This window comes from Impatiens glandulifera, chromosome 2 (assembly GCF_907164915.1).
Source record: "Impatiens glandulifera chromosome 2, dImpGla2.1, whole genome shotgun sequence".
Lineage (NCBI taxonomy): Eukaryota > Viridiplantae > Streptophyta > Magnoliopsida > Ericales > Balsaminaceae > Impatiens > Impatiens glandulifera.
Window position 1 is genome coordinate 50,706,433 of NC_061863.1, and position 16,635 is coordinate 50,723,067.

Genomic DNA, 16,635 nt, shown 5'->3' on the forward strand with positions numbered 1-16,635 from the left:
CATCTTTTTTCAATTTTCAACTATTTCAAAATAGTCCAATATTCTAAACAAGTATATATTTTAGTCCTTTAAAAAAAAATAACTAAGATATTTATATATATAATTAAGTTAGACTTTAAAATATTACCCGAAAAAATTAACTATATTATGGTATATTAAAATTACACGTTATAATCTAAAATATCGATTTTTAGGTAAGCCAAAAAAGAATTTTAAGATACGATATCTATACCGAAATTATTAATACGATAATTGTAGAATTTTTTTTAAATATTGGTATATATCAAAATAATATTTATAAATTAAATATATATATATATATATATATATATATAATACTCTTACTAATAATATTATGAATAACTATTTTTAATTTTTATTTTAGATTAGAATCGTTATTATGAAATTTTTATCAAAATTAAACGGTAATAATTTTTTTTGTAAATATATTTGAAGTTTAACTTTGAAGGTATCTTGTCTCTCCAAATTTAATATATAAATAAATTTGATGTTAATTCACTTATAAAAATATATATTTTTAAATAAAATATAATATAATTATATTATTCAATATATAAAATTCTTAAAAGAGAAATGAAATTAATTTTATTTCAGTGTTGGGTGTAAATATGTTTTTCAATAGAGTAAAAATTAAAGTATATATATATATATGAATACATGAAAACATTGTTGTCAAAGAGAAAACGCGTTTCTAAAAATATATATGGACATTTTTTTATTTTGTAATAACTTAGTTTAGAGGTGTTTTCTTTATTTCAATTATTTTTTTAAGCTTGTTTGATCTTGGAATTTTTAAAAATGGTGAATTTGTTTAATCTTGGAATTCGAAAGAAGTAAGGGTTTAGATTGACGGATGTCGAGACGAGAGTGTTACTTAACCATTCCCTTCCATAAGTCCATACGTCAAAGTGAGACTGTAGTGTCCACAAGTAATGCTAGCGACTTTAGGTTTAAGGTTTGTCGGTAGAAGGTGACGACGTTAATGAATCGAGTATTCAGGGTGGCTGTTAACTTCTTCAGTATCCAAATTCTTTCTCATTACAATATAAAATGAGTAATGATACATACAACACCCTTATACAGCACCTTCATACCGCACCTACTTAATTTGGAAAGAAAAAGAAAATATATCTTAAAAAAAATATAAGAGAGAAAAAAATATTTTCTCTTTATTTCCAAATGAAGTAGGTGCTATGCGAAAGGTGCTGTATATATCTCATATAAAATTTAGACTAATTCATTTTGAATTATTTAATCAAAACTAAAAACATTATATTACCTTCTTCTCATTTATTACCTCATTCAATTTACTAATTATATATATATTTTATTTTAATTTATTATTTTATATTTTATTGTTATATATTAGTATACTTGAAGAAGTTTTATAAAAAAATTATCTATCTTCAAAATTATCATCAATTATTTGGATATTTCAATAATCAAAACTAAAAAACATTATTTTATTTTCTTCTCATTTATTACATCACTTAATTCATTAATCAAAATACTAGTATATTTTTTGTTTTAAATTATTATTTTATATTTTATCAATATATATTAATGCACTTTAAGTCTTTTTTATCGAAAAAAATAAACATCACATCTTCAAAGTCATCATCAATGATTATTAAAATAACATGGATCCAAACAAAGCCTTACTTACATCTCAAATCCAAATTTTAAAATAATCACCATTTCTTTTACATAGTCTTAATATGTGAGTCTTCCAATGCCATTTACCAATAATTTGTAACAACTTTGTTCTAAAAAATATTAAGAGTTAATTTTATTAAACTTATACCCACCTTATTATTAGGTACGTTTATAATAATAAGTTTATTTTAATCAATAACCTTTATTATATTTAATTAAGTTTATACTTATTTAACTTTTATTTTTGTAACATTGTAACCCAGGAAAATTCCCTCGTAGCTTAACACGTGCCAAATGATGCATGACAATACATGGAACCGTGGAATGACTCGATGTTCGATATGTCTCAACATTGATTTGCGTGCATACATATTTTTCCAATAAAATATTATTTTTAAAAGATTTTAAAAATATTTAGGAGATTTTAAAATTAACTAGGTAAAAATAATTAATTTTATTCAAATTTTAATAATCCGAAAATTTGACTTGAAATCCAGTTTTAAATTAATTACACATAATTAATTAAAAAAGATTATTTATTTGAAAAGTATCGCCAAATCATTTTTAAAAAAAATAGTAAAACGTACTTTATACCAGAGTTTTCATTAGGAGTTCACTTTTTTGATTACGCTCGAGAAAGGGCTCTCGCGCTATGTCCTCCGCGCACGTCAAATGGTTGTTTTATTCATAAAGTAAAAGTCGAGCTATCAAAAGTTTTATTTATAACAGTTATCCCCTTTAATTAGTAGTTCAGGGGTCCTAAACAATGATATGTTTAGATTACATAAATAATTGTACAAAATTATTTATAAGAGCGTACCTACGACTGCGTTGATATAAAACTGAGTATAAGACCCGAAAATATCATAAAAGTGTTAGAATTTAAAAATAAATTCCAAACGGGGCTAGTCAAAATATTTATCCCGAAACTATTTAAATATCATTTTATGACCTTTCAGAATTATTTGAAAATAGATTGGGGTTCCAAAATTACAAAAATAATTTTGAATTTTAAAAAGTGGAACCAAACAGGCCTTAGGAGCGGACTCTTAGGGCTTGAGATCCATTTTTATTAATCTAGTCTCAAACGGGCTCGGTCTAGATCGGGGCTCAGGACACTCGGTCAAGGGACCGGAGGGTCGGTCCTGGGGTTTATGAGACTCGGTCCAGAACTCAGGTTGTTCGGTCCTAGGTTTGGAAGGCTCGATCCCAAATCTAGTTTCATCGGTTGTGGACCTGAGAGTCTCGGTCCCAGGTCAAACCTCTCAGTCTTAAGTTAAAATCCTCGGGCGGATTCATCCGTCCTTGCTCAAAAAATCGGTTCTAAAACTCGGTCCTAACTCAAGAACACTAGTCCTTGGTTTTGGTCAGGATCGAGAATTCTCAGTCCTGATCCTATAGGACTCGGTCGTCGGGGACCGAGTATTCTTCATTTGGTATGAAGAATTGCAGGTTTGTATCTTTGATACAAATCATGAAATCATGATCTGTAAGTTGTAATCCACTCATATGAATACACGATCAATCGAACTCTATAACAATTGATTTTTCAAAATCAATTTTAGGGCAAAATTTTGGATCTTTTGATTTAGGCCATCTCATGTCCTAATTCTAGTTCCAACATTTTTGAAATGATGACTATAGTCTAACACAACACAAACAAGAACATCAATCAAGCTTTGTAAAAACTTTCAAAATTAAAATTAAAATTCATTTTTCTTTTTAATTTTAGTTGGATCAAACATGATCGGAATGTTGATACTATGATTTGGAAATCATCCTAACATGTTTACAAACATGTTAGGCAACTGTTTGAATCAAAATTCAAGTCAGAAAGCTCAAGAACATGATTTTCTAAATTTTTCCAGATTTTAAAATCAAATTTGGGTTTTTTCGATGAAGATCAAATTGACCTTTTATCATAAAGCTTAAATGTTATCTAGGGAATGATTTCAAACAAATAAAATACAAAATTGAGCCACATAAATGATCAACCCGGTCAAACTTGAAAAAATCCAATTTTAAATCACAATTCGAATTATAGTGAGTCTGGAAGTTTACCAACGATTGGAAAACACTCCAATGCTATTGAATTGTGGCCGGATCAAACACTCAAGATGTGATATTGAGACTTTGTTTGATGGATTGGAAGAAGATCATCTAGAGGCTATATACCAAGCTAGGTTGGTTATGGTGGACGAATTCAACTCCAATTTTGCTTATGAAATCCTTCTTCTCCGTTTCTATTTTGTCTTTGGCATCCTAGCTAGGGTATAGGTATTGACTTCAAAGGCTAGGGAATTGAAGGCGAGGTAGAGACGTGCATGCGGGTGAAAAATGAAGGGATAAGGTAGAATATCAAAGGAGATAACTCTTCTACAAGGTCACCGGCATCCGACGCGATCCTCCGGAGTTTGCTAAGAAGAAGAACGAAATGACGTCGTTTCGTTTAATTGGTCACTCCGTTGGCGGTCTATCAGCGTTCCGTTAGCGCTAGAGCGTTTGGGCTAACGGGATTAGCATCCCCGTTAGTTGATTCCGTGTGGATCCGGGCGCGCACTACTTTTGTTACAGCCAAATGCGTGGTGTGTTTCTGGGCGCTGGATGAAAATCAAGCACAGATCCGATGGTCGAAATCTTTACGGTAACAATTAAACATAATTTTGGCCATATAACATTATCAGTTTATATTTTTAATAAAATGATTATTTAAAATTAAATTTTTAACCCTTTCTTGCGTTTTTCTTCACCTAATTAATACACAAAAATATTTTTGACAACATAATAAAAATTATGTTCATTTATTATATTTTTGGATAATTTGGAGTATTTATTTAAGAGGAGTGATAGAGAGAGGGAGTTTGATGAGGGAATGACTTGTTGGAAAATGTAAAAGTTGGAGGAAAGAGAGAAAATAGAGAAATAATTTGATTTTTTCAGCGAATAAATTATGCCAAGTCATTCCCTCACCTAATCATTTCTCTTTATTTAATTGTTTTAAGCCACAATTTATGTATAAAATCATAATTAAATAATTTTAAGCTCTTTTTATGTTTAATTTGAGTAAAATAAATATAATATTTTAACCTCAAATTATTTTTGAATTCTTATTTCATAATAATTAACCCTAATTTAAACTTTTAATCTCTTTTTGAGTTATTTTGACTTTATAAATTCCAAATATTGTTTCAATATTATTATAAATTAATAATATTATTTATAAATTATGGCATGTCAAATTTTCATATTTACAAACTTGAAATTGCCATTAGAATTGACAAATTTCAATTCTTATGTTGGATAAACCTTTAATATTAAGAATTAGAATTCTAATAGAATTCAATTTAGTGTAATTTTATAATTTTAAATTACTATTTTTAGCTAGTAATTGAAATTCTAAATTTTATTTTATTTTTATATTTTTTCAAACAAAATAACTTTTCATTTTATCATTTAAAACACGATTAAAATTCTCAATTGATAATATTTTTTTAGAAGTTAGGAACCAATATTTTTTTTAATGAAAATCGAAATATAAAATAATCTCTTGTCATTTGAAGTATTATAATTGTTTGTGTTAAACTAATATTTTAATAAAATAAATAATATAAATTAAAATTATTTTTATTATATATTTTTTATATATATAAATTGAGATTGAATTATAATTCTCGTTAAATTGGAATTTTAATTTCAATACCAATTTAAAAATTATAAATTTTTCGTAATTCAAACTTATAAGTTGATGAAACACAACATATAGCATGAATCTCTTGGATTTCAAGAGAATTGAAGGACATATCATCGCATTAGATATGTCAGAATCTATAATATGATTCATAATATTGATTTAATTTATTGGTGTCACAATGTTCATTGAGGAATAAGGGTATACAAAAAAAAAAAATATGATGACAATGATCTAAGGTTTTTTTTGACTTACACAAATTGTTAATCTTTTAATAACTAAAAATTAATAAATAAAAATAAAATAAAATAGGGCTTTCTAATATGTAGTAAAGTAATTAATAGGGACAAAACACAAAATCAAGCATAAAATGAAAAAAAAAACAAAATAACACCATCCATAATGAGTAAGTAGCTACCCAACAATTCATTCATTTGAGTAGACATTAATCACTCAAAACACTGTCATCTATGGTACTAATCTATTTTTTAACAAAATAACATAATTCAATATGGACACTATACAAAAAAAAATAATAATAAGGTTTTAAGTTTTTTATTAGTAAAATAGGTGAAAAAGACAATAATATTTATTTTTAAAAAATAATAATCAATGACAAATGGCACCAATGAATGGGTCTATAACATTATCCAAAAGATCAATCCTGATCCACATGTCATCCAGAATCAACCAATCTCCTTCACACATCACTCCCATTGATTTCCATTCACTCTACACATTCTGCAATTTCATATCATCCAATCACTAAACAAGGAGAGAGAAATCGCATCACTAATGGCCTCCACAGCTTGTTTCTTGCATCAACTATCCACCCCAGCGGTGGCCGCCAGATCGCCATCATCGCAGCGACTCGTCACATTTAAGGCTAATCAGATCCTAGTCTGCAGAGCCCAGAAGGCTGAACAGGGTGCTTCTGTCCACGACGAGGACCAGGGATCCTCTGTTTCTCGCCGTCTAGCCCTCACCGTCCTTATTGGCTCAGTCGCCGTCGGTTCAAGGGTCTCTCCGGCCGATGCCGCTTACGGTGAATCCGGTTAGTGCTGCTTTACATTATTTGAAGAAAATAACTTGTTAGATCATGTTAAAGTTGGTTTATTTGATTTGGGTTAATTGAATTTAATCTTGATTTCACAAATTAACCCTATTTGGAACAAACCCTTGCTTGGATCGGTTTATTTGAAAATGAATGAACTTGAATTGCAGCTAATGTGTTTGGAAAGCCAAAAAGCACTGAGTTTACAACATACACTGGCAATGGTTGGAAGGTCCAACTGCCGGCCAAATGGAACCCAAGCAAAGAGGTCGAGTTTCCAGGGCAGGTTATCAGATATGAAGACAACTTCGACTCAACCAGCAACTTATCGGTTTTGATTAACCCAACCGATAAGAAGTCCATCACTGATTATGGCTCACCCGAAGAATTCCTAGGACAGGTGCTTGCTTATCGGGTTTAGTTTTATTCAAATTTTGATCATTAATGATTGAACATTTTAAATTGATCTTGGCAGGTGAACTTTTTGTTGGGAAAACAATCTTATTTTGGCAAAACCGACTCCGAGGTTAGATAGACTTACAATATGTATAATTGTATATACCTCTATGTAAAAAGAGAAAAAAAAACTTGATAGATAACTGCAAACATTTATTATACTCAGGGTGGCTTTGAGGCGAATGCTGTGGCAACTGCAAACATATTGGAGTCTTCGTCAACGGTTGTGGGTGGGAAGCCTTATTATTTTGTTTCGGTTCTAACTAGGACGGCGGATGGAGATGAGGGAGGGAAACATCAGTTGATAACTGCCACGGTTTCGGATGGAAAGCTTTACATTCTCAAGGCACAAGCGGGCGACAAGAGATGGTTCAAGGGAGCTAAGAAATTCGTTGAGAACGCTGCTACTTCCTTCAGCGTGGCTTAGGAAGGTTGATTTCGAACAAGGAAAAAACTTGTGTTTTGTATGTATTGTGATTTGTCAAGAATTAATATGGTAAAAAATATTATTATTGACTGCCGGCCTTGTTTGTTATAAAGCTTTACATGTATTTTATCACATGTTAAGTAACATATTGAAGAAAAAAAGTGTTGCTTTTCTGGGGAGGGGAAGAAACAAGATGAAAAATTGATTTAATTTTGGGTTCCTTATAGGTTGAGATCAAATCAAAAACATATTCATGAAGCAAGTCTTGTTCATAGTATCATTGATATTTACAGCGCCCATCCGACTCCCATTGGGGTGGTTGTCACGACAACACTCGTCGTTCTATAACATACTATTACATTTTGTTTTTGAAAATCCTATCTAGTAAATTCCCTAAACAATAACTTGTTTAATTTGATCTCGCACAATATTAATACTGAAGACTAGCTCTTGATATTGCTGAACTAATTTGACTTCAATTTTAAACTTCGTGATTTTATAGCGGCAATCAGAGTTAAAAATTCTTTTTAATACATAAATAATTTGAAATCATGATAGGAGAAAGTTTTGTTGATTCATTTCAAATAAACTAAAGGAAAGAATGTATATTATTGGTATAATTTTGTTCTCTCTTAATATGATCCAAAATGAAATTATTAGAAATGTTATACAAGAAAACATAAATGAGAGAGAAGGATATGGAAATAAAACTTGAAAATAAAAATATAGGAAAGAATATTATATTTATGTTGGAACAAATTCTTAAGCCTTGTTCGGTTGGGGTTATTTAAATAATTCAACCCACTCAAATATTTTTTCACTCCCCCTCTTATCAATTTTATTACTCAATTCATTACTCCAAATACTAAAATACCCTTTATTTTAAATTACTATTTATTATTTTATTATTATTTTCAATACCTTTTAAGTAATTTTATCAAAAATATTCTCACTACCTCAAAATCATCACCAATCATTATTTATTTTTCCCCTTTATGTTATTACAATAACCCAATCCGAACAAAGCCTTAATTTTATTCCCAACTTTAAAATTTGTTGTGTACATGATATATCTATGATTTTTGCAAATAGTCTCATATTTATCAAAAAAAAAAAAAAGAAATAAAAAATATAACAGTGTTACATTTTTGACATTAAACTGTACACATTTTTTTTAATCCACTACAATTGTATACTCATCGTCCTATTCCTTTATTTCCAAGTTATCTGTACACTCATAATCCCCTCTTTTAATTAAAAAAATACTTATTTGATTAAATTAATAACTAGTTAAAATATAATATTTTCAAAATAATTATATTAAAACTTTTTTAACTTATTCTCGATTTTGGCACTTTGATATCTGGATTTTTATTCTTGATTTTGGCGTATTCTGATATAAAGAAGAATTTCATTCTCATCCATTCTAGAATTCCGAGAGAAGAGGGGATATTTATAGAAGATGAACTGCGGAAACAATGAAAATTGATGTCCCTGTATTATCTTATTGAATCAACTATACAAGTACTTATCTATCATCCCCATTGTCTAGCTACAGAAAACAAACCAGCCAAAGGTAACAAAAAACTAAGAGATCTTAAAATCCAAGCAAAAATAGGCCAATACAATCACATTAACAAAGCCTAAGGCTGAAATATGCAATTTTAGTGCTACAAATAGTTGATTTGGGGATTACATATATAAGAAAAGTTATTTTACAAATATATATAAAGTTAAAACAAAACATAAACTGAGAAATTTAGAAAGGGGAGACCTACAACTAGGATGAGCATATCTTGGATTAACTCATACTTAACTCTAACTCAAAATATTAAGGATTCTGGGTAAGTTAATTTGGTTTGAGTTGAGTTAGAGTTATCAAAATTACTCAAATAAATAAATTTATAAAATTCACGTTTTTCTTACTTACTGTATTATTATTATTTGACTTCCTCGTTACTTAACAAATGAAATAATTGGTGGAACCAACACTAAGCAGAGATAAAACATTACTTTTTTAAAATTTATTAATAATATATTTATTGTATTCAGTTAATAGAAAAAATAAATTACAATTAGTAATGCATATAGACAATCAATAACTTATCTTTTTAATATTTAGTTTGGTTTTAAAAATAAATAAAATTTACCATAATTAAAGTCTTGTTTATTCATTCCATATATTATTTCATCAATTAATTTATTAATTAAAATATCAAACGGATAAAAAACATATTAAATATTTAAACGAATCAAAACAAATTAAATAATTGCTAAACGGGTTAAAACGAGACAAATATTGGTTAAACATGCTAAAAAAATGTTAATCAAGTTAAAAACGTATTAAGCGGGGAAAAATAAATTAAATAATTGTTAAACGATAAAAAATATGTTAAACGGGCCAAAAATATTTTACACGAGTCAAAAACGTAATAAATGTGTTAAAGAACAAAATTTAGTTTGGGTTACCAAAACAATACTCAACCCAACTCATACCCAAACTTATAAGACCCATCTCCAACCCATAAACTCATTCTCAAATTTAAAATGCAGTAAACATCACATCAAACACTAATTCATCTCTAACCCAAAAACTCATTTCCAAACTCAAAATAATATTTTTAAAATATTTCTTCTTACACTAACTTTCTAATCTTATTAATATTATATATATATTTATCAACTTTACATATTTAATCTTAATCTTTTCTCATTTCTTTAATAAAATTAATTATATATCAATAATTCATACACAACAAAAATAATTCAATAATATATTTTATAAAATTTCAAGTATAATATAATTTAATAATTTTATTATACATTTTAAAAATATTATAACTTTTTATCTTAAAATTAAAAAATAAAAAACTAAATTAAATATTTTAAATAATTTATAAACAAGTTTAATATTTAAATTAAAGAGTTTATATATTTCTAAGGACTGATTTAAAAATTTATAAAATTTTTTGAGAAATGAACAGTAAATACACAAATATAATTTTTTTTAGAAAGAGAGTAAAACCCATTTTGCTGTTCCATTTGATAGGGCCGGTTAGAGGAAAATATGGATATGAGTTTGTGTAGGGGTTCTGTTGGAGATGACCTAATAATAAATAATATGAGTTAAATAATAAGCTGACTAAATATAATTCAGGTTAAATATGAGTTTTGTAATATATGTTAAGTTTACCTGTTTTCTCGTCCTACATTAAACAACTAACAATAATTTTATTTATTTATTTAGTCTCTTATTATTATTATTTTTTTTCATTCAGTTGAATCTCCACTAAATTCATCATCTTTTTCATTCATTTGATGAATTATACAAAATAATTAGATCCAACAGTGCATATTGAGAAAATTAAAATTGATCATATATATATAATATCATAATTATTAAACTATAATGGATTACAAGCACACAACATCCAACTTAAATAGTGAAATGAAATTATTATCATTTTAGTTTATTTATGATAGTTAGCATCTCGGAGAAGGGACGCCACAAATTGATTGAACACGTCTAGCATTGGGAGAATCAACATAAGATTTGAACTCCGGGTTCTTCATATAACCACAAAAGCATGGTTCTTGCTCTTTCAGTTTCGCGCAACAATTTTTTGTCGGAGGAAATGTCGGCGAGGTTAATGCTCCCACACAAGGACTCAACTCCATCATGTTACACGTCACCGCCTCTGCCAATTCACCGGCCAAGGCTACCACTACCACTGCGATAAACAAGATGCAGAAGCTCTTCATTCTTGATATTTTATAAATTCTAAAGAGAGAGTTGTTTAGTGAGGATGATGAGCTACTCTATTTATATGAGAGGAGGAAGAGAGAAAAGTTTATTTGATTCTTGTAATCTTGTAAAAGATTTTCATCAAATTATCACTTATTATTTATCATTCTTGTTTTTTTTTTTTTTTTACTTTCTATATCAACTTTCTTTAACTCTTTTGTTTAAACGCGTTTTAAATAAAAAATAAAAAAAAATAAAATTTTCAATATATATCCCTACACTATTAATGTTGTGACTATGAATTTATTTGTTGGAAAGGTTAATTGCATAATTTTATAAATATTTTTTTCTTAATTTTTATTCTAATTTCAAATACATTTGTCATGTTTTACTTTTTACTATATATAAGTCTTGCACAAAAAATAAATTGTATAATTTGAATATTATATTTATGTTTATTTTTGTTAACTCTAATTTTTTTAATTAACTTTAATTTTTAATATTTGTTAATTTTTATAAATGTTGGATTTTAAAATAAATAATTTAATTTATGATAAATATTATTTTTTAATTTTGTGTAACATTTATGTATTAACTATATTAAATTGATTTTTTAAGTTATATATCATTAAGAATAAGGTAAATTCATTTTCTTAATAATTATTTTCTTTTTTCATATATATATATATATATATATTTTTTTGATATATAAATATATATTTCTTCCTTATACCCTCTCTCTTAATTAAATTTTTTCTCTCCCCAAATATATATACACAGAGATATAAATTAATTTAAAAAAATAAAAAAAATTATATATAATATATATTTACATATAATGATAGAGAAATTAAAAAATATGTAATAAAAAATAATAATTATTATTATTATTTTATAAGATAGGTGCATTTATAACCATAAAAGTATATTTTTATATATAAATAAAATAAATTTATATATATATATATATATATATAATGATTATTTAATGATACTTAAAATTTAAATTCACTAACTTAAATTTAAATTTAAATTCACTAACTTAAATTTTATTTATAATTATTTTCTCTCCCCTAATTAATATATATATATATATATTTATATATATATATATTTATCTTTTACTCTCTTTTTTTTAATTAACTTTTTTTCTTATATATACAAGAGATGAATTAATTAGAAAAAAAATATTATATATATTTAAATATGTGGTAGAGAAATTAAAAAAATATAAAAAAAAATTAGTTATTATTAAAAAAAGTTATTTATATATATATATATATATATATATATATATATATATATATATATATATAAATAAAATACACTAGTATTGATGTCAAGTATCTGTAACGACTTTATAAGGCCGTTACTACTAATAGATATTAGTAACGACTCTAAAAAAAAAGTCCTTATTGATCCAATAGTTTTCTCTTCGTTTTCTGAATCAAAGATAGTCTGTAACTTTATAAAAATTATGAACAAAAATAAATATTTTTTACATAATAAGTGGAAATATAATATAATATAATATAATATAATATAATATAATATAATATAATATAATATAATATAATATAATATAATATAATATAATATAATATGACTATATTATACATATTTTCTTTAATTATAAATTTTATATAAATATATTTTATCTTATATTTTATATAAATTAATATTAAATAAAAAATATATATTTATACACAAAATAATAAGATTATTTCAAAATCTCAAGTGATTTAGCGATTAAAGTATTCACATTTCATGCTTAAAAACAGGGTTCAAATCCCAAAAATGTGGCGCAACTTTTAAGCAAATTATACTGGCCATATGAAAATGTGAGGTCGTAATTAGTGGTTAGTTTAGCGAGCATTTGAAAGTGTGAGGTCACGAGATGGAGGTCGGGTGGTGGGTGGTTTGTTGAGTGTGAGGTCAGAATTAGTGGTTGGTTTGACAAACATTTAAAAGTGTGAGGTCACGAGATGATGGTCGAGTGATGGGTGATTTGTCAGCCGAAAGGATAAAGAGACATATAAAAAAGTGTGAGTCACAAGATGAAGGTTAATTGGAGTTAGGGGTTGGTTTGACATTGAATAAGAGGTATGTGATCAATTGAGATTAGTTGTTGATTTGTTGAAGTGAGACTAAAAGAGAGGTCGACTAAGATTGATGAGTGCTTTGTCGAGGGATAAAGAGACATATGAAAAAGTGTGAGTCACAAGATGAGATTATCAGTTGGGGAGTTGAGTTAGTGGTTGGGTTTTGACGATGAATAAGAGATTTGTGATCAATTGGGATTGGTTGTTGTTTTGTTGAAGTGAAAGTAAAAGAGTGGTCGACTAAGATTGGTCAGTGGTAAGACAGACCTAAAAATTAGATTTGGGATAGGCTTGAATTAATGTAATCTCAAGCTTTAGCCTTTAATCCTTCTATTTGGAGAATGATCACTAAAAAAAATCAGTAGATTGAAAGATGAAATTAAAAAACTTTTAATAAATTAATTTTGAAAGAGAAAGAGAATGGAAGACTTTCATTAGTTTTACCATCTCTTTTCTAAAAAAAATAAAATAAGATGTCAATCTTTTTTATTTTTGTTTGAAGTAGATTGATATGTTCTAATTTTGATCTATATATACATGATTTATTATACAATGTTATTTAAACATATGGACAAATAATTAAATGTTTAACTCTCAAATTATATTTATATTGAATTTTAAAATAAACTCAATTATTCAAGTTAAGTGAGTATTTTATTGAACAATTGAAATGTAAAGATAAAAAAAGCTAAGTAAATATTGTATGAAGATGTAAAAAAAAGTAAGTGATGTTAAATCAATTTTAAATATTATTTATATAAATAATTAAGTTGACAATTATACCAATTAAGAAAATAGAATTAAGTTAGAGAATTAGGAAATAAATTTAAAAAATTAGATTCTATTTGTTTAGAATTAAAAAATATATATTAGAAAAATGAGATGAAAATAATTAAAATATAAAAAATGAGTGAAATAAAATATAAAGTACCTACTTATAGGAGTTATATGGAGTTTTAATTTGGTTTGAAGTTGTTTTAATTTTTTTAAACTCGGAACTCTTATGTTTAAGATTTCATTATGCTTTGTATTTGGGATAAACTTGACAAATATTAGATTTCGTCTATTATGAAACAAATTTTTTTTTATAATGAAATAAAATTAATTTCATATTTTATAAAGTAGAATGCATGTTAATTGTATATATTGAATAATATTATTATATAATAATTTTTTAATTTAATTTTTAAAAATTATATTTTTATAATTGAATTAACATAAAATATATTAAAATATGTTTCGAGAAGGAATAAATTTCTGTATGAATATAATTTGTAAAATGGAAATTAAAAAATAATTATTTATAATTTCATTTATTTACATCTTTATAAGTATTATATATATTTAATTTATAAATATTATTTAGATATTTTGGTATATATCGATATACAAGAATTTTTAAAACCTCATTCTTACCTTACCAATAATTTCGGTATAAATACTATACTTTACATTGTTTTGGTATACCGAAAAAATCGATATTTTGCACTATAATATTTTCGATATAACAATAATTTCAAAATTTTTCCGACTTATCTAAGTTTTATACGGGGGTTAAACATATAGCCCGCAAACATACTTAACAATTAATCAGACGCAGAACTTTTCGCTTAACGAGTTTGAACACAAGATCTTTCAAGGAGGTTGAGAACATTCATTTTTTATTGCCGCTAAGCTAGAAGGGGATATATATGTGAGAAATGATATATGTAGCACCTTTATACAACACCTACCTAATTTGGTAAGAAACAGAAAATATTTTTCTCTCTCTTATATTTTTTTCAATATATATTTTCTCTTTCTTACCAAATCAGGTATGTGATATATGAATGTACTATATATATCATTTTCTCTCTATATATATGAACATATATTTTGTGCGCAATTTTTTAACGATAGTCAAGTTTGTGTTGTTGATTACTTTTTTAGAAATTTTATGTGAGAATAATCAATTTTACGTGATCGAAAAATTAAAGTAAAAAATCGAGACTTTATAGATGATTACATAACTTACCATCCCATCGAATTTGAGAGATTGAGATATTTAATGGAAAATACATCATAGTTTTATTAACTATTTTTTATTTTTATCATCTCTTCTAGCCTAACGACAATAATAGGTGGATATTCAATCTCATTGTGAGGTCCTAAATTCGAGTCCGTCAGACGCCAAGTTATGCGCCTAGTTAAATGATTAAGTGTGTTTGCGGACTATGTGTTTAACCCATGTGTGGCCACATTTTAAAATTTCCCCCCAAAAACTATTTTCAATTTTTATCAACCTCACGACTATAGAGTAACCACCTAATTTTTATAAAATTAGAAAAATAAATTAGACGTATGCACGTCATATTTAAAGATTCATGTGAGCTCGATGCTTGGTTACGTGTGAGAAATGGCCAAAGAAATGGCAAGTTATGTCTCACAACGCCCATTGAGTCTCTACTAATTCGATTATGCCCTTTTTAAATATATATTACGTTTTACTTTTTTTTTTCAATTTTATACCTTATGATTAAGGTTGATTTTGTCCAAATTTGATGTGGATCTCGTGTGTTTTGTAAAAAAAATGAAAAGAATGCACAAAATGAAGAAACAGAGCCTATGAAAATAAATTCTCATGTGACTCTACATGCTAACAAGATTAAGCATTTTATATGTCAAATATTAATTAACTTAAGTCTATTAATTTTAGAGTTTCTTAAGTGAGTTTTATTGAAGTGATTATAATTCATTCAAACTCGAGGAGAAATGCTATCTTTTTTAATTTTAGATTTTTCATGTTTTTAATTTTATTTTTTAGAGTTTATATTTTTGATTTTTAATTTTGAAGTTATTAATGTTATGTTTTAGATTTTAGTCTAATCAAACAAATCACAAACTTACATAATGCAAAAACCAAAAAACTAAAAAAGTAAATAAAAAGAAACATAAATCAATACATGACCGATGAAAAAATATTGCAAGACTCCTAAAGCGTTACTGAAGCTCCAGGAAGAAAAAATAAATTTCGAACGAACCCATTCTTCCTACTTTCGATCAAAAGCTAGTCAAGAATAGCTCTTTACCCAAATATTCTTGGAAAGAATTGTTATATATACAGTATATTTACACAATATACAAGAAAGTCAAAGATCAAACAGAATTAAAATCAAGAACACCCAATAACACCATGACATAAACTTTTTAGGGTCATATGAGTTTTTTTCTAATTATTTTCGGTCAAGTAACCTTTTCTTAACTCTAAACCCAAATATTTTTGGACTCAAATTCCTTATATGCAAAATAATATGATGAGTGCCGAAAAATTCAAGATTAAAATCAATTTTAACTTTAATGACCGAAAGTTTGCAATATTGGACCATTTTAAAGTATTTTTCGGTCAAAACAGTTTTGTTCATTTTAAAATATTGATTTTCTTGGGATAAAGTAATTATTATTCAGTATAATTGATATGAGTGCACGAAAATACCAAAATTGAATTAA

General features: G+C 26.4%; 1 protein-coding gene across 1 annotated transcript; it reads left to right on the forward strand.

The window, feature by feature from the left end:
* Positions 1–6,101: 6,101 nt before the first annotated feature.
* Positions 6,102–7,391, forward strand: LOC124925935 (oxygen-evolving enhancer protein 2, chloroplastic-like). The gene is made up of 4 exons (XM_047466077.1): positions 6,102–6,419; positions 6,590–6,819; positions 6,895–6,945; positions 7,042–7,391. The coding sequence occupies exons 1-4, from the start codon at positions 6,161–6,163 to the stop codon at positions 7,300–7,302; spliced, it is 801 nt and encodes a 266-aa protein (XP_047322033.1). The 5' UTR covers positions 6,102–6,160; the 3' UTR covers positions 7,303–7,391.
* The last annotated feature ends 9,244 nt before the right edge of the window (positions 7,392–16,635 follow it).